Consider the following 24,326-nt stretch of genomic DNA (forward strand, 5'->3'; position numbering starts at 1 on the left):
TAAAAAAAGTGGGGTGGGGAGGGATTGGGAAGGGGGGAGGGTTAGGTTTAAACAATGCTGCGGCAAACTATGGAAATATGCAGGCCAGGAATTTTCTCAGAGCTTCTCCCACTGGAGATCCTGCTTATGCCCATATATCAATGTAAATGAGAACAATACCACACACAGATCTGTTGGATTTCTGTGATATAATCATGTAAATAGCTGAATAAGAAGTGTAACATTCAGAATCAGGGAGATTCCAGGTCCTGAAAACCATCATTGTCACCTACAATACCATTTCCTGCTGGTTCACAGAGGTTGGATTTGCCTCCCAGTCAAGAGGATATTTGCCAGACTTATTTCAGTCGTCTAGAATCTTGAGCCTACATCTGCAAGACTCATCTATAGATCTGAGAAAAGGAACTCAACATAGGTGTAGATATCCCAGGGAACTATCCCAAAATCTTACCAAAAAAAAAAAAAATCAGAAAAACTGGAAGCTTGTCTAAAGGGAAGCCATGGAAACAAAACTGTTGTTAGGAATGCACAGTCCATGCATCAATTAGTTCATCTGGAGATTTTTTTGACCTGTAAAATGACACTTTCAAAGTGCCAAGACACTTTATAACATGCAGAAAAAATGACAGGCACTGGACACTAATTACACCAACAGTAGAAGGAGCTTTCAGCTGCTTAAAGCTCTTCTACATTTCCAGTGCAGCTCGGAGAAGCTTTCAATTTATTTCAACAGCGGGTAATCAGGCTTTAAGTGTTACAGCTGATGACAAAGGATTTTGCCTTGTGCTTTTTCATGAGGATTTTCAAGATACCCCATTTTCACCTACCATAAAGATCATTTTCCTTTTAAGACTGATTTTTTTTTCCCCTCACGCAATTGAAACAGTCTGCTTCCCCACCCCCAATTTTATCTCCTTCCTTGTCTGGACACTCACCATCAGTTGAGACTCAAACCCTCCAGAGTGAAGACATCCTGCCCCAAAGCAGGAAGTGGGGGAGGGGGGGGGGGGGGGAGGAGGAAGTAAGGTGCATCATTATGATGATGGGAATGGAAAACTATTGCTCTCTGGACTTCGCATCTGCCACAGGCACTATCAAGTCAAGTGTACAGATTGCTTTAGAGAGTGTAGAGAGCTCTTTATATAGTTGCAAAGAAAGTGCATTCAAGATGACAATGATGGAAAATGGAAGGATATTCCTTTTGGATGCAATTTCTGTAGCAAGCACATTCAGGTCAGTTACAATACAAGTTATATACATGGCAATTTCACTCCGTGCCATCCAAATTTGATTTTACTGCGAGCTCTCCAAAATATTAACTCTTATTCAACATCTGTATAGCAAAACAATGCCAAAAGGCAATCAAATCGGACGTTTAAAATCTTAAACACTCCTATTTTCAACACCCACACCATCCGAGAAGGAAAATTATCCAGCAGCCTAGTTTCATGGAACACACCAAAACTGGAGATATAACTTATACATATTTATGATAAGCAGGAAACCTGTAGCATATGACAGCCCTCTCCTTTGCAGTTCATGAGTTAAAATTGGAGAACTGCAGTATCCTTTATCTATTGTCTTGATTCTATACACTGAAAAATATTTTTGCATGCTAGTTTATATAACTTTACTTACATTACTGATTTGAGTCTGAAAGAAGTGTGCTATTCAATGGCCTGAGTTTATTCTCACCATATTACCACCCACATTGAATATATGTAGGCTCGAGCTACGACATTGGCGATTCGGAGTTTGGCTCATTAGCTATCCGATGCTCCATAAGCCTGTAGGCCCAACCTTGTGCTACTTACTTTGTTGTCATCTTCATCATACAGGGAGGCATGTCCTGATTCAGGAAAGGTGGGGCTTGAAGGTGGTGAGTCAGAAAAGCAACTAGTCACATCCTGAAAGTTTCTGAAAGTGCAGAAGTAGATAGAATTGTTTACATGTTCCAGAATTCAAATTTCTAACAGAGAAGAGCTGGCACTTAGAAAAGTTTACAGAGGTGGTCAGTTCACAGGCTGCAGTTCCTGGCCCACAGGCTAGTCAACAGGCTGCCCCTCCTCTCCTGCATGCTGGTTTACACAATGAAGTATCAATCATACATCAAAGAGTTCAAATTGCATCATAAACCATGGAAACAAAGCCTGAGCAGTTCAACAACACTTTCTGAACCCTCTTCAGCCTTTAAATGCTACACAGTCCTGACTGATTTCATTCTTTTTTGATCATCATGGACAGGCGATTCATTTTCTGCCAGGTACTGTCTATATTTAGTCAAAACAGAAAGTGGTGAGAGAATGGATAATGTAGATTAGATGTTAGCCTTTGATCTCAGGGATTTAGGTTCAAACTCGACCAAACTAATGAGATTGAAACTCTATTCTGTCTGTTGGCTGTAAGCGTCTAACAAATTTAGGTAATCTGAACTTAGTTCCTAGCGAGCAAGGACACACAATACAAACCTGCCCCAATCACAGCTTGGAAGGATAGGAGTTTGTAGCAGTGATTCACAACAAGGAGAGCAGTTCTTGTAAAACATAATGAACTTTGCAATCGCACCTCCAATATGATCATTTGAATTACATTACGTTGCTCACAGATAGAAAAGCCTAGAAGTTGAAGTTTTTAAAAATAAAAATGCAGACAATCTTACCTGACAAAGTCTTCAAAGGTGCGGAAGGCGACCATTGCCCCCATACGCTGGCACGGTGGAGTAAAAGCAGTGTCAAGCAGCACATCGCTCACACTGGCAACGTGGAACATCCCATAATGGTTCAAGTTTGACGAGAAAGACATTCTGGATTGGAACATAAAGATGAACAATTAAGACCGGGGAGAGGCAATTAACTGCAGTGTTACAGAAAGAAGTCCTGCAGTCCTGTGAGAGCAATAACGTTTGAGTTGAAGCCACATTGTGCAATATTAGTAATTCCTAGGCCCACTTTTAAAAGTTAACTGGCTTGGATCATTTCATATGACTCTTCAATGAGTTTGTTACTTACATTACACGTGGAATCAATCCATTCATCACACAAATCTGTACAGCAACTTTTATATAGAGCAAGCTAAAATCAGGGATCCAATGAATAGCAAGTGAGAATTCCAAACCACCAAAATATCTGTATAACAAAGCTTCTTCCCCACCCTCCATTTTAATCTGCTCGATATTCTCTCCATCTTCCCCCACCCCACCTTTTTGATTCTTCCCCTCCCCTATTTCACACCATTTTCTGACTGAGAGGGATCCTGCTCACAAGGCTCTACCATCGTCTATGAGTAACCACAGCAAGGTCTGAGAAAGAGTAGCCCAGGTAGGCAGAATTTCACTCCCTCCATGTGGGCAAGCTTTGACCCCACTGACAATCAGGTTTCCATAGCCTCTGGGCAACTTCAGTGTTATTATATACCAATGAAGTCAGATGAGAAAGTCCAATCACTGTTGCTGCCACATCAATTCGCACCAGGTATCTGCGTTAAAACACCTGAATGCTGCAGGATATTTCTGCAGTTCCTAAATAGCCTTACAATCACCTTACCTTTGAAAATTAGATATATTCTCTCCAGCCCCATAATGATGGCCTATTTAAGTCTCCTATAATTTTTTTGCAATCTTTATTACAATTTGCCATGTCCTCGAATTTGGTGTCATCACTCCCAAAGTTCAGATTATTTATACAATTCTAATAAAGAACTCTGTGGAATATTAACCCCATCTTTCTGGTCCAAGAACCTTCCTTTTACCCCTATCCTTTGATTTCTGCCTCCAACTTCTTTTTCTTTTGGGCCTCCTTATCTCGAGAGACAATGGATACGCGCCTGGAGGTGGTCAGTGGTTTGTGAAGCAGCGCCTGGAGTGGCTATAAAGGCCAATTCTGGAGTGACAGGCTCTTCCACAGGTGCTGCAGAGAAATTTATTTGTTGGGGCTGTTGCACAGTTGGCTCTCCCCTTGCGCCTCTGTCTTTTTTCCTGCCAACTACTAAGTCTCTTCGACTCGCCACAATTTAGCCCTGTCTTTATGGCTGCCCGCCAGCTCTGGCGAATGCTGGCAACTGACTCCCACGACTTGTGATCAATGTCACACGATTTCATGTCACGTTTGCAGACGTCTTTATAACGGAGACATGGACGGCCGGTGGGTCTGATACCAGTGGCGAGCTCGCTGTACAATGTGTCTTTGGGGATCCTGCCATCTTCCATGCGGCTCACATGGCCAAGCCATCTCAAGCGCCGCTGACTCAGTAGTGTGTATAAGCTGGGGGTGTTGGCCGCTTCAAGGACTTCTGTGTTGGAGATATAGTCCTGCCACCTGATGCCAAGTATTCTCCGAAGGCAGCGAAGATGGAATGAATTGAGACGTCGCTCTTGGCTGGCATACGTTGTCCAGGCCTCGCTGCCGTAGAGCAAGGTACTGAGGACACAGGCCTGATACACTCGGACTTTTGTGTTCCGTGTCAGTGCGCCATTTTCCCACACTCTCTTGGCCAGTCTGGACATAGCAGTGGAAGCCTTACCCATGCGCTTGTTGATTTCTGCATCTAGAGACAGGTTACTGGTGATAGTTGAGCCTAGGTAGGTGAACTCTTGAACCACTTCCAGAGCGTGGTCGCCAATATTGATGGATGGAGCATTTCTGACATCCTGCCCCATGATGTTCGTTTTCTTGAGGCTGATGGTTAGGCCAAATTCATTGCAGGCAGACGCAAACCTGTCGATGAGACTCTGCAGGCATTCTTCAGTGTGAGATGTTAAAGCAGCATCGTCAGCAAAGAGGAGTTCTCTGATGAGGACTTTCCGTACTTTGGACTTCGCTCTTAGACGGGCAAGGTTGAACAACCTGCCCCCTGATCTTGTGTGGAGGAAAATTCCTTCTTCAGAGGATTTGAACGCATGTGAAAGCAGCAGGGAGAAGAAAATCCCAAAAAGTGTGGGTGCGAGAACACAGCCCTGTTTCACACCACTCAGGATAGGAAAGGGCTCTGATGAGGAGCCACCATGTTGAATTGTGCCTTTCATATTGTCATGGAATGAGGTGATGATACTAAGTAGCTTTGGTGGACATCTGTTCTCTTGCATTTAACCACATTCCTCTTTATTCCATATGCCATTATTTTTGCTAATGGTTATAACAGTTGTACCTTATCAAATGTTTTTTGAAAATCCACATAAAACCCACCCACTGCATTTAAAGAAATCTATAAGGTTAGTCAAGCACGACCAGCCTTTTAAAAATTGGTGCTGACGCACATTTCTCCAAGTACTTTTTAAAATATTTTTGCAGCTCATCAATAACTGAAAAAAGACAACTTGAGCTACAATTTCTTGGCAAATCCCTGTCTCCTTCTTTGAACAGGGGTGTATATTTACTTATAATATCCAGCTCTGCCTCGCCATCTTTCTCCATGGCTGTTGCCACCATTTCCAAATGCATATCCTACATTAAGACTGCACTGAACTAAAACTTTATCCAGTTTTAACATAAGGAAAAGCAAAGCCATCCTGCAACTTGTACAGATATCCAAGTACCTCCAACATCCATTCAGTCTCTGCTGGCCGCCAAACAAGACTTAGCCCAGAGATGTAGAACCTTGGCACACTGTTCTATTTTAAAGCACCCTTTGCCCCACATCCAATTCATCATCATGATAATTTTTTTTTTTTTACCTCCACAGCCCCTAACTTTCTTGCTCCAATACAAAAGTTCTAATCCACACTTTTAGCACCTCATGGCTTGGTGTCCCCTTGCCGACCTTCACATTTCTACCACTCATGACTTAGAAGTCACATGCCCTTCCCTGTACTAATACACTCACCCATCACCTTTGTGTAGGAGACCCGAGAAGTTCCTGAAAGATTATATAATTTCCATTTCATGGGAATAGATTACTAGTTGGTGCTGATTATAATGAGTCATGGACAACTGCAGTCTCCAGGAGCTTGGCTGACTGCCCTAAAAAATTGGAGAGAAATAACTCCGTTTTCCCTGCGTTTGACCACAGGTTTTAACTGCTCTAATGGATAGTTTAGCTAGTAGGTGGGTGAACAGTGTGCCAGGTTGCACCAAGGACTCAACAAAATGGATTTGACAGAACCCAATGGTCCCTTCTTACTCTTCCTTTCATTTATTCATATAGTTAAATGCTGGGCAGGATGTCTCCAGGAACTTTTGGTGCTGGAACTATCCTGACCTGCAGAGTGCAGCCCGCACTGGCCCACAGAACCAGGTATGCAAAAATGTAACTTCAGACATTAATATACCACCAAAAGCAAATTCCAATCTGTAAATCCAGGCCTCGCCTACCAGACTCCCAAAATGCAATTCCTCCTTCAATATCAAAATTCTGAATATACTAAATTCAACAAGATAGAAAAAAGCTTTCAGGAGAGTTAAAAAATTCCATATTACTGCAGCTAGCTGGTAAAATGCCACATGAGGTACTTATGCTATTCTATATTGATGCTCTGTATTCACAGCACAGCTTGGGATTTTTCTGGAATGTTTAACGTAACCAGGGACAAGGTGCTTCTCAGCACAATAAAAGAAAGCACTTGTGCAGGTAAAATTGATTCAATTTTAATGGGCACCTCAACTTAATACTGCACCAGAAAGAGTAGGGTTGTTCCAGGTCCTACTCTAGCTGATTACGTAGCATGTGACACCTTCACTCGTAAAACTGGAACTGCATACAATTAAGCTGGTCACTCTCACAATACAGTATCATTGTGAAAACGTTCACATTTTTAAAGTTCAGTTGCTATTTCTTGCCCTGATTTCGATCCCTGAAGCACTAACTCACGGTGAGGTACAGTTCCACAGGCACTGTCCACTACTCCACTACTTTTCCTCATGCCACTCTTCAATGGCAAGCCTAGATAGGCAGTATCAGCAGGCTGACACTGGAATGCTTCACTTCCAAATCATATCCAATGATCCTCCATGTCCTTTTCAAGGTCACTAGATTGTGGACAGTGCAGGAAAAATCTTACTCATTTTCCCCTCCCTAGCCAGCTGTAGCATCCCTGCTACCAGTCCAGTTGCAATTTCAGGAAGTGAATATGAACACGGAAGGCAAGAAGTTAGTCTTGGGCGGTGGCGCAAAACGGGCAATATCGGATCAGCCGCCCATTATACACAGAGGCCTGATATTCAGGGTCATTCCAGTTAAGGAGATGAATTTTTACCCCAGGGTCTTTCAGTTCAGTACCACAGTGTACAATGTCTTGGTGAACTGGGCCATCAGAGGCATGCAAGTTGGTATTTCTGAGGGATATCAGGAAAATAAAAGTTTGGAGTTGGTTAATTTTTTTTTTAAAGGTTAAATTGAACCTAAGGCCCAACCTTTTGGCCCATTATTCAGGTCAACCAAGACAGCACATAAATGAAATACAATCTAAAGTCCAAATTGTGAAGTGGCTTATGCAGGTAAACATATCCAATTCAAGAGGTCAAACTTACACTGGAAATATTGAGGAAAAGAAATATGTTCACTTTAGACTCTGGGGTGAACTATCTGATTATCTGTTAAAGCATTATGGAATCTAGTGGGTTTTCTAATCAACAATGGGGCAATCTAGTAAGGAAACAGTATTTCAGTTTTACTCCTGGTCAATCAAGTTAATATTTATTTTCAATTAGAAATTTGAAAGTGGTCATATTCTTCAACACAGTGTATAGGGTGTTGAAATAATTTTGGCTCAGAACTACTCATTTGAAATAGGAAACAAAAATATTTTCTTGTAAGAGACTCGGGAACAGACAGTCTATTACAAATAACCCTGCGATCCCTGACACTAACAATAACTCAGTGTGCATTTATGCAATAAATAGGTCATTTCAAATTAATGTCCCAGGTCTATTTCAAATGGTAAATGGGAGTGGATCTGCAACATGAGTCATTGAGCCTATTGTTCAATCCAGGCTCAGAAAAATATTTAGCTGTATATATCCTAGCTTAAATATTTATCAATGCCATTTAACTGCTGAATTTTGCTGCAGATGTAAATAGATTTACCAGCAACTTGACTACTGGGTTTTCTGTAGGTAACTTAATATTCCACACCCACTGCCCCAACTACTCTTCCTGACTGCCAATAAAATACCATTTTGGTCAGGTGAGTGGAGTCCCAAAACTCAGGTAGTGAGAGCCACCTTGCTGCAGATAGCAGAACAGACTGTATTAGAATTTAAAAGGGATGCCCTGACAAAAATCACATTACAATCAAAAACTCTGCAGAGGGAAAAAATATTTTTCAAGAAAATAAAAGCACTTTGCTTTTAAACTAAAAAGGGGAAGATACATTTCTTATCCTTGAGCACAGCTGCACTGGTCAGGGCACGTAATGACATTTGAGATTTACCTGTGTTTTTCTGACCAGTCACTAACCCAATTTTCATGTGTACTTTTATTTTAAAATTCATTCATGGGATGTGGGCGACACTGGCCATTTATTGCCCATCCCTAATTGCCCTTGAGAAGGTGGTGGTGAGCTGCTTTCTTGAACCGCTGCAGTCCATTTAGGGTAGGTATATCCACAATGCTGTTAGGAAGGGAGTTCCAGGATTTTGACCCAGCGACAGTGAAGGAACGGCGATATAGTTCCAAGTCAGGATGGTGTGTGACTTGGAGGGGAACTTGCAGGTGGTGGTGTTCCTATGTATTTGCTGCTCTTGTCCTTCTAGTTGGTAGAGGTCGCAGGTTTGGAAGGTGCTGTCTGAGGAGCCTTGGTGCATTGCTGCAGTGCATCTTGTAGATGGTACACACTGCTGCCACTGTGCGTCGGTGGAGGAGGGAGTGAATGTTTGTAGATGGGGTGCCAATCAAGCGGGCTGCTTTGTCCTAGATGGTGTCGAGCTTCTTGAGTGTTGTTGGAGCTGCACCCATCCAGGCAAGTGGAGAGTATTCCATCACACTCCTGACTTGTGCCTTGTAGATGGTGGACTGGCTTTAGGGAGTCAGGAGGTGAGTTACTCACCTCAGGATTCCTAGCCTCTGACCTGCTCTTGTAGCCACGGTATTTATATGGCTACTCCAGTTCAGTTTCTGGTCAATGGTAGCCCCTAGGATGTTGATAGTGGGGGATTCAGAGATGGTAATGCCGCTGAATGTCAAGGGGAGATGGTTAGATTGTTTCCTGTTGGAGATTGGTCATTGCCTGGCACTTGTGTGGCGCGAATGTTACTTGCCACTTATCAGCCCAAGCCTGGAGATTGTCCAGGTCTTGCTGCATTTCTACATGGAATGCTTCAGTATTTGAGGAGTCGCGAATGGTGCAGAATATTGTGCAATCATCAGCGAACATCCCCACTTCTGACCTTATGATTGAAGGAAGGTCATTGATGAAGCACCTGAAGATGGTTGGGCCCAGGACACTACCCTGAGGACTTCCTGCGGTGATGTCCTGGAGCTCAGATGATTGACCTTCAACAACCACAACCATCTTCCTTTGCGCTAGGTATGACTCCAGCCAGCGGAGGGTTTTCCCCGATTGCCATTGACCTCAGTATTGCTAGGGCTCCTTGATGCCATACTCGGTCAAATGCTGCCTTGATGTCAAGGGCAATCACTCTCACCTCACCTCTTGAGTTCAGCTCTTTTGTCCATGTTTGAACCAAGGCTGTAATGAGGTCAGGAGCTGAGTGGCCCTGGCGGAACCCAAACTGAACGTCACTAAGCAGGTTATTGCTAAGCCAGTGTCGCTTGATGGCACTGTTGATGACACCTTCCCTCACTTTACTGATGATTGAGAGTAGGCTGATGGGGCAGTAATTGGCTGGGTTGGACTTGTCCTGCTTTCTGTGTACAGGACATACCTGAGCAATTTTCCACATTGCAGGGTAGATGCCAGTGTTGTAGCTGTACTGGAACAGCTTGGCTAGGGGCGCGGCAAGTTCCGGAGCACAGGTCTTCAGTACTATTGCCGGAATATTGTCAGGGCCCATAGCCTTTGCAGTATCCAGTGCCTTCAGTCGTTTCTTGATATCACGCGGAGTGAATCGAATTGGCTGAAGTCTGGCATCTGTGATGCTGGGGACTTCAGGAGGAGGCCGAGATGGATCATCAACTCGGCACTTCTGGCTGAAGATTGTTGCAAATGTTTTAGCCTTATCTTTCGCACTGATGTGCTGGGCTCCCCCATTATTGAGGATGGGGATATTTGTGGAGCCACCTCCTCCAGTTAGTTGTTTAATTGTCCACCACCATGCACGGCTGGATGTGGCAGGACTGCAGAGCTTCGATCTGATCCGCTGGTTATGGGATCGCTTAGCTCTGTCAATCGCATGCTGCTTACGCAGTTTGACATGCAAGTAGTCCTGGGTTGTAGCTTCACCAGGTTGACACCTTATTTTGAGGTATGCCTGGTGCTGCTCCTGGCATGCCCTCCTGCACTCTTCATTGAACCAGGATTGGTCTCCTGGCTTGATGGTAATGGTAGAGTGGGGGATATGCCAGGCCATGAGGTTACAGATTGTGGTCGAGTACAATTCTGCTGCTGCTGATGGCCCACAGCGCCTCATGGATGCCAGTTTTGCATTGCTAGATCTGTTCGAAATCTATCCCATTTAGCACGGTGAAAGTGCCACACAACACGATGGACGGTATCCTCAATGTGAAGGCGGGACTTCGTCTCCACAAGGACTGTGCGGTGGTCACTCCTACCAATGCAGTCATGGACAGAAGCATCTGCAGCAAGCAGATTGGTGAGGCCGAGGTAAAGTACGTTTTTCCCTCGTGTTGGTTCCCCCACCACTTGCCGCAGACCCAGTCTAGCAGCTATATCCTTTAGTACTCGGCCAGCTCAGACAGCAGATTTCCTTCCCTAAAGGACATTAGTGAAATCGACAATAGTTTCATGGCCATCATTAGACTAGCTTTTAATTCCAGATTTATTAATTAAATTCAAATTCCACCTTCTGCTGTGGTGGGATTCAAACCCATGTCCCCAGAGAAATACCCTGGGTCACTAGTCCAGTGATAATACCACTACGCCACCGCCTCCCCCTCTATATATATTTTAGGCTTAGTAGCTCAGTCAATACACAACCATAGAGGAGAGGTGGGCCCAATACTGGGAAGCCGCCCACAGATGCAGTAGCACTTTAAAATTTGTACAACTCCCCCATCCCCCTTTCAAAACATATATCTTAGGACTAGAGGGCAGATACTCAAATTTGCAGAGATCACCATATATACCTATGGGCAAAACAATGATGAACAAGTGAAGGCATGATTCAGTCCTCAGAAACTACATTAGGTTCTCAACTCAAGGTCCTGCTCCTCTTCGCCTCACAAAGGAAAGCAATAAACTCATCAGGTGGGGCCTCTTCTCCTGCTGATCCTCCTTCTCCTAGCTCAGCCAGTCAAGTAAGCCACAGTAGCCTTCCTGCTCAATGTTAAGACGACAGTCGGGTCCCAATGATGTCATCAGGATCCGATCTACATTGTTAAGACTACCCCACTAGCTGTAGGCAGGTGTCCTTGTGCCTGCAGTTTAAAGTCAGTCGGCAGGATCTGGGTGGAAGGTCAACAGGTAAATTTTCTGCTCCGTTTTAACTGCCTCCTGCAGAGCGACGCCTGTTAAAATCCCCCTCACATACATCTTCATATTTCACAACACAAATCAGGTCCCTAATTAGAAAAAAAACTAGGTATATAAAACAACTAGTTTAGTCAATAAGAGCAGACAGGAGCCTGATCACTAACTGAAGGCGGTTGACTTTGCCAATATTTTTCCCCTACCCAGGTCTGTGTGACTCAGTGCTGCTTATTCATTTTTAGAGTGCCCAATTCAAAATGCCCAATTCTTCTATATCTAGGATAACCGCTTGTATGATTTTCAAATGAGCAGTTCCAGTTTTGTGCAACTAAGTGCAGCAATCATTTTTTTTTTAACCAGTGAATTAGAAGCCCGCTTTGAGAGATGGGGCAGAGAGAAGGATGCAGAGATTCCAAGAAATAGCACATTCTGCACAGCATGGATAGGCGTGCAACAACTTCACTGGGACTTTAAGGATCTTGATCACCATTTGGACACAAGTTCAGATGGTTCAAAAGTGGCAAAAGCAGGAGTTTAGATAAAGCAGAAATTGAAAGGGTGACCTTACAGTGATGTCAGAACCCACACAAAGATCAAATTTAGCTTAAATAGAGTAGACAGTGAAACTAACACAAGCGAAAATCTGAAAAAGTGACATAATGGTGAGCATGGAGGAGTAGCTCAGAGAGTGAGTAAATGAGACAAGTAAACAGGAAACAATTGGATTTTTTTTTTTAAACAAAAGCTGCCACATTTTAATTCAGGCTATCACTAAACAAGCAAATAAAGACCAGCGATGGCAGGGCAGACTATGTGTCGGGTCTGCCCCAGATTCCCACATCTGCAGGAAATGAGGCATTCTGGCTCGGAATCATTTCACTGGAGTGTGAGTTAGAGACACCCCAAAACACAAGCGGGGGAGAGAGAGAGAGAGAGAGAGCGAGGAATTTCTGGATAGCTTTACAAAAAAGTCACACCCCAATATCAGGACCAGGAATTAAACACTGCAGAGTATGACATATTTAGAAAAGATAGAGGAGGAAACGGGGACATGGAGCAGCTGTACTTATTAGAGATAACATAATGGCAGTGGAAATAAAGTAACGCAGTTAAGAAAGAAATAGAATCCATGTGGATAGAGATAAGAGGTGAAAAAGGATCAAGGTAGTTTACAGACCACCTAATAGTGGAAGGGGGTTAATGGAAAAAATATGCAAACAAATTAGGGAAATAAGCAAACTTGGAATAATCATCGAAGAGATTTCAAGTAATGTGAAAAGGAATTGGCCTGAAGAGGTAGGTAAAGGGGTAAGGGAATGCAGATCCTACAATGTTGACAGAACTCCTTTTTCACCCAGTACGGAAGAAGTCCAACAAGTGAGGATTCGCTACTGAAACTGATAATGATGTGCTCGGTGACCTACACTGGCTCCTGGTTAAGCAATGCCTTGCTTTTAAAATTCTCATCCTTGTTTATGAAGCCCTCCATGCCTCACCCCTCCCTATCGCTATAATCTCTTCCAGCCCCATAATCTTTGCGCTATGTTCATCTAATTCTGGCCTCTGAATTTAAATTGCTCCACCATTGGTGGCTGTGCCTTCGGCTGCCTAGGCCTAAGCTCTGGAATTCCCTCCCCAAATCTCTCCACCTCACTACCTCTCTTTCCTCCTTAAAATCTGTCTCTTTGACCATAATAATATCGCCTTATATGGCTCCATGTCAAATTTTGCTTTATAAAGCTCTTGTGAAGTGCCTTGGGATGTCTTATTACATTAAAGGAGCTGTATAAATACAACTGTTGTTGTCTGAGAATGAACCAGAGTAGAGAATTAAAAATAGGAGAATATCTAGAAAATGTGACCATAATTTAGTACAGTTTAGGATAATAATTGTAAAGAACTTAGGTACATCAAAGACCAAGGTAATAGATTGGAAAAAAGCTCATTTTGAGAGACTGAGAAAAGAACTTGTGAAAATAAATTGGACAACAATATTGGCGAATAATAATGTAGAGCAGCTATGGGAAATCTTTAAAACAATATTCAACAGGACTCAAATATATCGTGTGAATAAAAAGCACAAACTAAACATTAATGAGACACTGTGGATGAATACAGAAATAAAAGGAAAATGGAGAGTAAGGGAGGGGACACTAAGTATGCGGGCAGCAGAGGAAAGCAAGACAAGGGAGAATACAAAGAGACAAGGAGATAAGTCAAAAAACAATCATAAAGGCAAAGGGGAACTTATCAAAATTATCAAACTTAAAACAAAATATTGAATAGGGCCATTAAGGATGGTCAGGATAAAAGTCACAGGCAGCGATTGCAAAATGACAGAAATATTAAGTAATTATTTTGCTTCAGTATTTACCATGATCAAGTGCATATGACACTGGAAGAGGAGATTAGAAATCATATAACCACATTTAAAGAGAAATATTAAATAAACTAATCAAACTCAAAGAGGATAAAACCGCTGGTCATGACAAATTGCATTGGCGCATTCTGAAAGAAACTATTAATAATGCATTAGAGAAAGGTGTAGTGCGAACAGATAGCTAATATTATACCATTATTTAAGAAGGGAGATAGAACATATCCAGGGAACTATAGACCAGTCAGCTTATCAGTATAAGGAGAGAAAACCCTACAAAAAGGAGAAAACAGAAAAACATCTAGAAATCAAAATTATTATAATGAAAAGTCAATCTGGATTTCAAAAGGGCAAGTCTTGCTTGACCAACCTCACTGAATTCTTTGAAGAGGGAATAGAGAATGAGCAGACAAGGGTAATGCAGTAGATGAAATATATCTAGATTTCCAAAAAGCCTTCGATAAGGTACCACATGAAAGACTAACGAATAAGGTCAGATAATTCAGAGTCAGGCAACAAGTAGCAGAATGGATAGCTGGCTGGCTGAAAGACAGAAAGCAGAAAGTAGGGATAAGGGTTGCTATTTAGAGTGTAAAAAGGTGAGGAGTGGTGTTCCATAAGGATCATTGCCGAGATCATCATTGTTCACAATTTATATTAACGATTTAAACTTTGGAACCAAAAATAATTTTTTAAATTTGCAGGCACCAAATTGTGAGGCTTGGTCAGCTGAGGAGGATTGCAACAAATTATAAGACGACGTTAATAAACTTGCAAAATGGACATATAATTGGCAAATGAATTTCAATATAGATAAGTGTGAAGTATTACATTTTGGTTAGAAAAATTAGGTTGTCATATTTTACTTAGAAAATAAGAATTGGGTCAAGCAGCATAGGGATCTGACAGTACAAACATAAAAATTACTATAAGTTCTGATCCAGGTCAGTAAGGCCAGCAACAAATCAAGCACTCGGGTTTATTTCTAAAGGGATATAACTGAAAAGTAGAGAAATTATGTTAACATGTATCAAACCTTGGTAAGACCACACTTGGAATACTGTGAAGTTCTGGTCGCCATTTTATAAAAAAAGATATAGAGGCACTGGACAGGGTGCAAAAAAAATTTGTACGGATGATACCAGAACTGCAAGATTATACCAATCAGGAAAGGATGAACAGACGTAGTCTCTTTTCTTTTGAAAAGAGAAGGCTGATTGGTGACCAAATAGAGGCCTTTAAAATTATGAAAGGTTTTGATGGAGTAGGCAGAGAGAGCATTTTCACTTCTGGGGAAGAGCACAAGTCGAGACCAACACTATAACATAGTCACCAAGAAATCAAATAGGGTATTCGGCAGAAATTGCTTTACCCAGACAGTGGTGAGAATATGGAACTCGCTACTGCAGGAAATAGCTGAGGCGAGTAGTATAGATGAATTTAATGGGAAGCTAGATAAGCATATAGGGAGATGGTTATGCTGTTAGAGTTGTATGGGGAAGTATGGTAACAAAAACTGCTTGGGCTGAACATCCTGTTTCTGTGCGGTTTATTCTATGTAATTCCAAACTAAAATTAATTCAATTGTACATTTTTATAATGTATGTAAAATTAGAAAATAAATGATTGTACAGTACCTGTTTAGTGTGGGGATGTTCCCTCTGAAATCAAACAATTACTGACAGGTTAGTGGAGAAGGATAAACAAAGAATTGTAATTACTCATCAGGTTGGACTGTGAGTTCACATTCAAAATCAGCAAACTGGAGGTTGGAATTAAAAATTCATTACTCTAAATGTTGTAGATCAATTAAAGAAGCAAGCAATTTTATGAACACATGTATATGGACACACACACAAATACGTTATCTCTGAATATCCTGGACTTACAGTTGCTGCAACAGGTACAGGCCTGCTTTAAAATGTACAGATTCAGCATCCATGGTGCAAAAGAAATGCATCTTTATATTGATCAGACTTGTGGCATAAGCCCTTATTTACAAGGAAAATTCTACCAAAAAGTATATTCTTTTAATGTTGTTTAATTATTAGAGTGGGCAAAAACAAAAATCCACTATACTTCGCAACCTTTGTTCCAAGGTACACTAACTCTCTGTTTGTACAAGTTAGCTGTTAATGCAGACCTAGAAATGCATGGTGCTCCTGATGGGCCCAGGTGAAGGGGCAGGGGCAGTGAATTGCCAGTAACAGTCAGTCTGTATGGCACAATAGTTTACAAATTAAGAAGCTGACCTTTTGTAATGGTCTTTAGTTCGGATGTTTTAGTAGTGGCCTCATAAGCATGTGGCCAAAGCTTCAGGTCCCAGGGCTTCCCATCATTCAACCCCAGCTGTCATGGCTGGGATAAGGGTGCAGCCACTACAGGCAACAGAAAAGAGCAACAGGCTGATCCCCGCTGCTGAAGGTATGAACTATAAAAGCAAAATAAGCTAGGACCCTTCTACCTGAAAAAGGGGCTTGCAGAGGAAATGATAAGTTAATAAAATGAAGTAGGTCAGTCCTGAATACTTTCAGTTACACAAGATAGCAAGAGAAAGCATGTATAGACACACACACATGTGCACACAAACAGCTTGCATGGTAAAATGTTTCTTTTTGAGATTAAGAGTCACAAAATTTGACCATAAATTGTTGCAGTATTTTAGATTGAACATTTTTTATGTTGATTCAATTAATACAGAATTAAATGCAGACAATTACCTAAATAATCAGAACATAATCCTTAATCATTCAAATTGAATTGTCTTCGAATCTACGTAGTTACTATAATCCTCGATAAAAGGCACCTGCAACCAACGTCTCAGTCTGCTCTAGTGAATGCAAACACACAAAGGCAGCCTGCAAACTCCGTCCCAGTTATGATTGATCTTCATACACATGCAATCACAATTTCTCTTGGCTTTTACCATCAGCTCAGAGAATTTCATTTCATTTTTATTTTCACAGCATTCAAGCCTTTGCATCTGAAACATTTCATCTGACAGAAGTGGCTCTCACTCCTTCAAGATTTCCATGTGGGAAAAAAAAGAACACAAGCAAGACGCATGCTAATAGTGGCATTTAAATCAAGTCATGATTTGGTGCCAGTGCAGGCCACAGTTTTATAAATGAGGAGGCAAGGCATAATAAGGTGAGAATTGATGCATTTCGCTTATGTAAACCTTATTGCCATTAACATTTAAAGTGATATTGTTGCATTGGGCATGCTCCAGCAAAACAAATTACACCACGGCTTTCTCTAGATTTCAGCACATAATAGATTTACAGTTAGTACTTATTGTTAAAGATATGTATTCTATTTTTTTTTTCTAAAGAACAGTTTGAAGATTGCTTTATCACAATTATATAATCACATTAATGCACCCCATGCTAGTGAAATATCGTGAAGATCACTGAATCTGATGGGCTGTAAGTCATATCTGATTCAAAGTGGCATGTTATCTCATTTATTAAAAGGCTAAGCGCTGTACAATTCATATTTAAGTTCCATCGGGCTTTTAAATCAGGCCTGTGAGACCTCAGTGACCATTTCTCACCAGTGAAGGATGCCACTACTGAACCATTCTCAGCAGTTACTCCAGCTTCAACAAAAGCTACATGAACTATACAGGATGCTACTAAACTCAGGTGGCAAGTACACTGTCCATTGTTGAAACGATACACAGACCAGGAAGGTCCAGGGCTTGATTTCTGTTCTACACTGAGTTAACTGATGTCAATCAGGGGTGGAATTATGGGAGCTCCAATTACTGTCAGCACCCATGGATAGAGAGGGGTGAAAAGTAGCCCAGGTTCCCAGTCCTGGTTGCTATCCTGTGACCACACTGCAAAGTGCACATTGTGGACATTGGGCAGACAAGATTGGATGAACTGAGGTTTGGGGGTGGCTATGATGCTCTTCACACCCACCCATCAAGTCAAAAGACCTGTTGACACTCACTGTACAGGTTCACACATGAAGAACGACCATTTGAGTGAGATAACATGGAAGCATAATCCACTTGATTAAGTGTTTTCAGGAGAGAATGCGAGCAAACTGAGACAAGGAGCATAAAAAATATGGTACTACGCTGAAAATTAATTTTGACAAAAATGGGCAAAAAAAAGTGAGAAAGAGGTGCAAAAGGAACAAAAAAAAAAGAGGAAAATGAGAGAGTACGAAAGTCAGAAACACACAAACTGAATGCATTTGTGTAACATACTGCAGTCATTTCAGTGACAAAATCATATTAAGTGAGGGAAAGTAACGATGGACATGATTCTTCTGCTATGTACCAGAGATACAGGGGCTTCCCCAATTCCAGGGCGAGCAGCAGTTTCTCTGCATGACCCCCGTGTGGGTACCACACTGTTCCAACTTGCATAATCATTTAGAAAGATAGGAAAAGTGAAAAAAGCTGAAAAGGCAAGGATAGAAAACTGAAATGCTGATAATTTCAAAATTGCACCAGAATTGAATTGTGAAAGGTATGGGATACATTCTTCTTCCCATCATCGACTGGATTGCTGTCATTATGCCAGCACATAAATTTTGTACTGTGCAGTTATGATTGTTGAACAGTGTTTTATTACAAGAAAAATGAAAGTAAATTTAATCACCCTCAGAAACCCAACATTTTCTATCAAAACAAGCACATTTAAATTCAAGCATGGTAGTTGCAAATATGACAAGTTCATTCTGACAGAGTAAAGCCACATTGGCATTGAACTAAAGACAAAATTTTAGATCCCATTAAACATAGTAATCAGTGCATTCATCAGTAGCATGTTCATAAAAGGAGGAAAACAGCGTCTGTGCATATAGACAGCTAGGGAGTAAGGATAGCAAATTTCTTTTGGGCCTCCTTATCTCGAGAGACAATGGATACGCGCCTGGAGGTGGTCAGTGGTTTGTGAAGCAGCGCCTGGAGTGGCTATAAAGGCCAATTCTGGAGTGACAGGCTCTTCCACAGGTGCTGCAGAGAAATTTATTTGTTGGGGCTGTTGCACAGTTGGCTCTCCCCTTGCGCCTCTGTCTTTTTTCCTGCCAACTACTAAGTCTCTTCGACTCGCCACAATTTAGCCCTGTCTTTATGGCTGCCCGCCAGCTCTGGCGAATGCTGGCAACTGACTTCCAGCAAATGCTGGCTGGTCAATACCTGTAATTATTTGACTGACAAATCCTCCAACCCTGCTGAAACCAGCAACCATGAAAATCACGGTTAGTTAAGCAGAAACAAGTACTTTGCGACAATGCAAGTTACTTCCTTTTCTTCTGTCATGTCTGTCTTGCATTCCAACCATTTCTGGGGATGCAGAGACAGAGGGAATACGTTTGGCAAACTGTTGGTTGCTGCCAGCTTCCATTTGCCCTGCTCTGCTGTCAAGGTCAAAAAATCAAATTGGAGCCAAGTAGATAAATTAGGCAGTTTACACGGATTTTTAACAAATATTTCAAGTGCATAAACATCTCACCCAATTTGGTTGCCTCCGCATCATTCACCAACCTATATATGAACTGCAGAAGAATACATTTCTGTGGCAAGGAAGGCAAATCCCAAGGACCTTACAGAGTAATATTAATTTTGTGTCTACTTGGGAACTTTGCCCATTGACTATGCATTTTGGGAAATTGCTGCAATTTTACACTAAAAGCCATGTCCATGATTCTCCAATATACTCAAACTCCACATACTAACCTTTGCATCGACTCTTACCCAGACTTCTCTTGCTAGCAAACAGATACCGAGGAAGTTATTTACCTGTTGGGATGGGATGTTGGCAACATGAACTGAAACTCTACAATACAGGTTCCATCCTGGAGCTGGCGATGCTGAACACTGTTCAACTCATATGCAATGTAGGCTCTTCTAACATAGACCTGCACAAAAACAGAGGAATCATATGGTCAGCTAAACATGTCATCTAACTCCCAAACCGTCAATCGTGGTGCAGAAGAGGCAATATGGTCATTTTAAGACAAATATATGTACTTTTTTTTCCCAATGTTTCCCTTTATCTATTTCTGTTCATTTGTATACAAACATCAGGTCATCTAAACACATCCTAATCACAGTCACAATTTTCCCCACAAAGATAACTTGTTTGACTGGATGTGCACTGCAATCATGAAAAAAAAAATGGCCTGTATTCAGGATCTTGCACTTGACATGGTATTAAGATGACATAAATTTCCTCCAGTTCTCTTTTTCTCTCTCCACAGGGAATATGTCTCTGCCCAGGCATTTCTGACAGATGTAAAAGGTTAGAAATCACCCACACCAATTTTAGGGACAAGTTCTTATCTATCAGAGAAAACAGATATCACTATTTGTGCAACATCCATTTGGTGTTTCTTGGTGTGTCTTCTACTTGAAACTTAATGATACTCATGACTGGAGTACCAACATGGTGCACAGCACATGAACATGCAGCAGAGAATCTTTACTATGTCACTTTGGATAGGAGACAGTGGAGGGGGAGGAGAAAAGAGAAGGGAACCAAGCAGAGGTTAGAAGAAAAAAATCAGGAGGTGAATCACTCCAGTCTGCTTTAAGGGCATTTGAGGTACTACATTTAGTATCGGTGCTTCTGCACTAAGGAGAAAATCAGGCAGTGTCCACATTCCTGTTTGATTCTATATGCTTTTAAGAAAGTGCTGGACAAAGTACCACATAAAAGACTGGTTAACCAAATAGAGGCTCGTGGAATAGGAGGTCAAAGTGGATAGGCTCACAGAATGGACAACCACAGAAAAGTTATGGCTCAGAAAGAGGCCATTCAGCCCATGGTCAAGAAAACCTCAAATGCCAAATGAGAAATATTAATTTCATCAGTTGGAAACTTACATTAGATTTTTAATGGGAAAAATCCTACAGTAACTTTTTTAAAAAAACTAGCAGCCAAGATGGTCACTGCAATTTGCAACTGAAATACCAAGAGATTGAACTGCAGACAGAAGTCTGAGAAGTCCTGGACCCAGAACTACAGCTTGCTCTCAGTAATTGAATTACCATGCTTCATTAGCATGACAGTCAAGGGCATCCTGACACATTGACCTTGAAAGAGCAAACCCCTCCGAGTGTAAATACTGGCATCCTGAAACCTGTGAAGCCAATTCTGAACCTTGTATCTGATTAAAAACAAAGGGGATTGAGAGAACCATGTGACCATCTGTCCATCTCTGAAAAAATAGAAGTTTTGTTACATTCACAAAAGACAAGCAGTAAATGAGTGTGCAGCAGCAGAGAAAGCTGCATGCTTCCCTCTCTCTCTCCCCAGAAAATATCAGATTTGAAAGCCATCTGCGACTGTGGACCCTCCAAGCCTACAAACTGCTACAGCCAGCGAAAGAGAGCCAACTAAAATTCTAGCTTCAAGAAAACCTTGAGCAAAGCAGGCCAACCACAAAGTGCACTTTGACCAGTAAGGACTTCAAGAATACACTTCACAGACTGTGCATTTAACTTCCATTTGTTCTGGATTTTAAACCAACCACAAAATCTATTTTTCCCTCTGCAATTGGTTCTTTCATGATCACAGGAAAGGTAAAAAGGTAAAACACTCAAAGGTGGTAAGCACAATGACTATTTAAAAAGAATAAACCCTATTGAGGTCAAAGAAGAGGAAGGGCAAGAGGGGAGCCTGAGACCCCTTTCTCGCCTGGCCGTAACCCCATCGTGTCTGCGCAGCTGAAGAAACCAGCAGCCCAATCTAATCCCACCTTCCAGCACATGGTCTATAGCTTTGCAGGTTACAGCACTTCAGATGCAGGCCCAGGTACCTTTTAAATGAGTTGAGGGTTTCTGCCTCCACCACCAATATGGGCAGTGAATTTCAGACAGCCAACACCCTCAGGGTGAAAAACATTTTCCTCATGTCCCCTCTAATCCTTCTACCAATCACCTTAAATCTATGCCAAATGGCAGATGGAATTTAATGCAGAAAAGTGGAGGTGATGCATTTTGGCAGAAGGGATAGGCAATATAGAACTGTGCCATTAAGTATCAAGAGTGTGCAGGGTCAGAGATATGTGGGGGTTCATGTGCATAGGTCTTTGAAGGTGGCAGGACATACTAAAAGAGTAATTAGCAAAGCATAACGGATGTTGGGCTTCATAAATAAAGGTAATGAGTACAAAAGCAGGGAAGTTATGCTGATCCTTTATTAAGCTCTGGTTAGGCCACAACTAGAATATTGCATCCATTTCTGGTCACACACTTTAGGAAGGATGTGAGGGTTCTTGAGAGGGTGCAGACTACCCATTCCTCACTCATCATTTAAACTCACGTGAAGAATGACAATTCAGAGGGCTGTGGACATTCTCAAAACAGTACCCCAGCCTGAGTCAAGGCCTTCAGGAAGTAGGGGAGAAAACTGCAAGGGAAATGTTACATATAGCTTTAGATGCTTTTCTTTTGGTGCAGTCAGTAATGCAAAGATGGTGTTACAAACACCAATTGACCTTCCTTAATAACATTCTCAGATATCCATCTATATATGAAGCAACAGACACTACAACGAAACAGAGGCACACCATCTGCTGCTGAATTGTGCAAGACTAACCTCCAATGCTGCCATTCTCACCACCTGGTTACTATGATAGAAGAAATTGGGAAGAACATCAAAGATGGAGGTCTCTGACAAGATGAGCTTCTGTGAACAAAAAAAGCACACACAAAGTTTCAATACATCTTATTTATGGTGATATGAGCCATGGATCTCACTGTTCACATTGTTTTACTATATCTATACAATAACTAAGTATATGATACAGATATCAAAACGACATCTTTTCACTCTCTAAATTTCTTACACCAAGCTTGTTGTTGCAGAGGGTCAGCGAGACACTGAGCAGAAGTCAGCTGCATCCCCAGCAGAAGAAAAAAAAATCGAAATGCAGGTCTCCAAGCTGTAGTGCATAGATTTGTCTACTCCTTGGTACTGCTCTTCAACTAGCCACCAAGAGATGTGCAATGACATTGTAGTAATAACTTCCCCTTCAATCTACCGTCCCTTTTTGTTGTTATATTTCGCCTCTTAGTTTTTCCCCTGCTTCTGAAAGTTGTTGATTGACGCTGCTACGTATTTCATCCAGTGCCAGCAACCCCACAATATTTCATCCATTTCCAATATTCAGATTACAGCCTAGCCAGAAAGGATTCACATGTAATTTTAACATGCAAGGGGAAATCATCACAAATTCGCTTCATCCTATGCTGAACTGGCTTTGATACATGGCAACTTTGCTACAAAAGCAGAAGTGGAAATCCTAGTCTAGGCTTGTTCTCATCAACAAAGAGAAAAATTAAGAAACCATTCTGGCTAACATCAGCTGACAACATAAGCCAGGTGTCAACCATGGCTCAGTGGCAGTACTCTCACCTTGGAGTCAGAAGTCCCACTCCAGAGACTGCACCACGTAATCTAGGCACTGCTGAGGGAGTGCTAAACTGCCGGAGGTGTCGTCTTTTGAAGAAGACTTTAAACTGAGGCCCCATCTCTCCTCTCAGGTGGATGTAAAAGGTCACATGGTACTTTTTAAAAAACAAACAGCATTGGAGCTCTCCCAGTGTCCTGGCCAATATTTATCCCTCAACCAACATTATTAAAACAGATTATCTGGTCATCTATTTCACAGCTATTCGTGGTATCTTGCTAGGAGCAAATTGGCTGCTGCAATTAACAGTGACTACACTTCAAAAAAAGAACTTCATTGGTGCTTTTGGACTGTGAGGTTGTAAAAGGAACATAATATATATGCGTGTTCTTTCTTTTCAGAGTGGAAACCTAGTCTTGCAGGGGTCAGAACCATCCTGGGTGGTGCATTTACCCACTCAGCCAGAGCAAAAGCTCCAGTGCAGTTATAAAAGAGAGTGATTTCTTCATCCTAACATTACTCAATGATTTATGATTCACTCCATCTCACATGGTGCCTTGAGAGAGGAATCATTTTCCATTTAAATGTCACTTTTACTTTCTATCATATGGGAAAATTATATGATAATTCCATTTGTAATTTCAGATTTAAGGAGTTAATTTCTTGAAATAAAAAATGGGAGAATAACTTTTTTCCCCCATAATTAACAACCTAATAATATTGTATCTTCATATTCAAAGAAACACAATCCCACAATTGTATTACCATCATTAATTCTGAAGAAAAACTGGTATTGTCGTATTACACTAAAAAAAGAATTTCATTGTTATTTTTATTTGAAAGAAAAACAAATTATCGCGCAGCTTAAATTAAGCAATTTAAACATAGCACAGAAGGCGTTTTTACATAAGTTCAATTCAAATGAACAAAATTTGAATTTTAAAACTTCAAATTAAAGGAGCTGACAGGATGTGCATCTCTTTAAAAATTGCCCACAAAAGTAACTGAACCCTCTTTAATAGGACAGCCATC

General features: G+C 41.4%; 1 protein-coding gene across 2 annotated transcripts in view; it reads right to left on the minus strand.

The window, feature by feature from the left end:
• Nucleotides 1–24,326, minus strand: part of acaca (acetyl-CoA carboxylase alpha) — a 320,877-nt gene that overhangs the window by 200,516 nt on the left and 96,035 nt on the right. Inside the window, exons 27-31 of one of the 2 annotated variants that reach the window (XM_068010388.1) lie at nt 22,481–22,570; nt 19,678–19,796; nt 15,554–15,577; nt 2,660–2,803; nt 1,815–1,917 (exon numbers count right to left, since the gene is read on the minus strand). In XM_068010388.1, the coding sequence (XP_067866489.1) occupies nt 1,815–1,917; nt 2,660–2,803; nt 15,554–15,577; nt 19,678–19,796; nt 22,481–22,570 (480 nt within the window). The remainder of the gene's footprint in view (nt 1–1,814; nt 1,918–2,659; nt 2,804–15,553; nt 15,578–19,677; nt 19,797–22,480; nt 22,571–24,326) is intronic. The other variant, XM_068010389.1, reaches the window with a different exon arrangement.

Source organism: Heterodontus francisci, chromosome 30 (assembly GCF_036365525.1).
Source record: "Heterodontus francisci isolate sHetFra1 chromosome 30, sHetFra1.hap1, whole genome shotgun sequence".
Taxonomy (NCBI): domain Eukaryota; kingdom Metazoa; phylum Chordata; class Chondrichthyes; order Heterodontiformes; family Heterodontidae; genus Heterodontus; species Heterodontus francisci.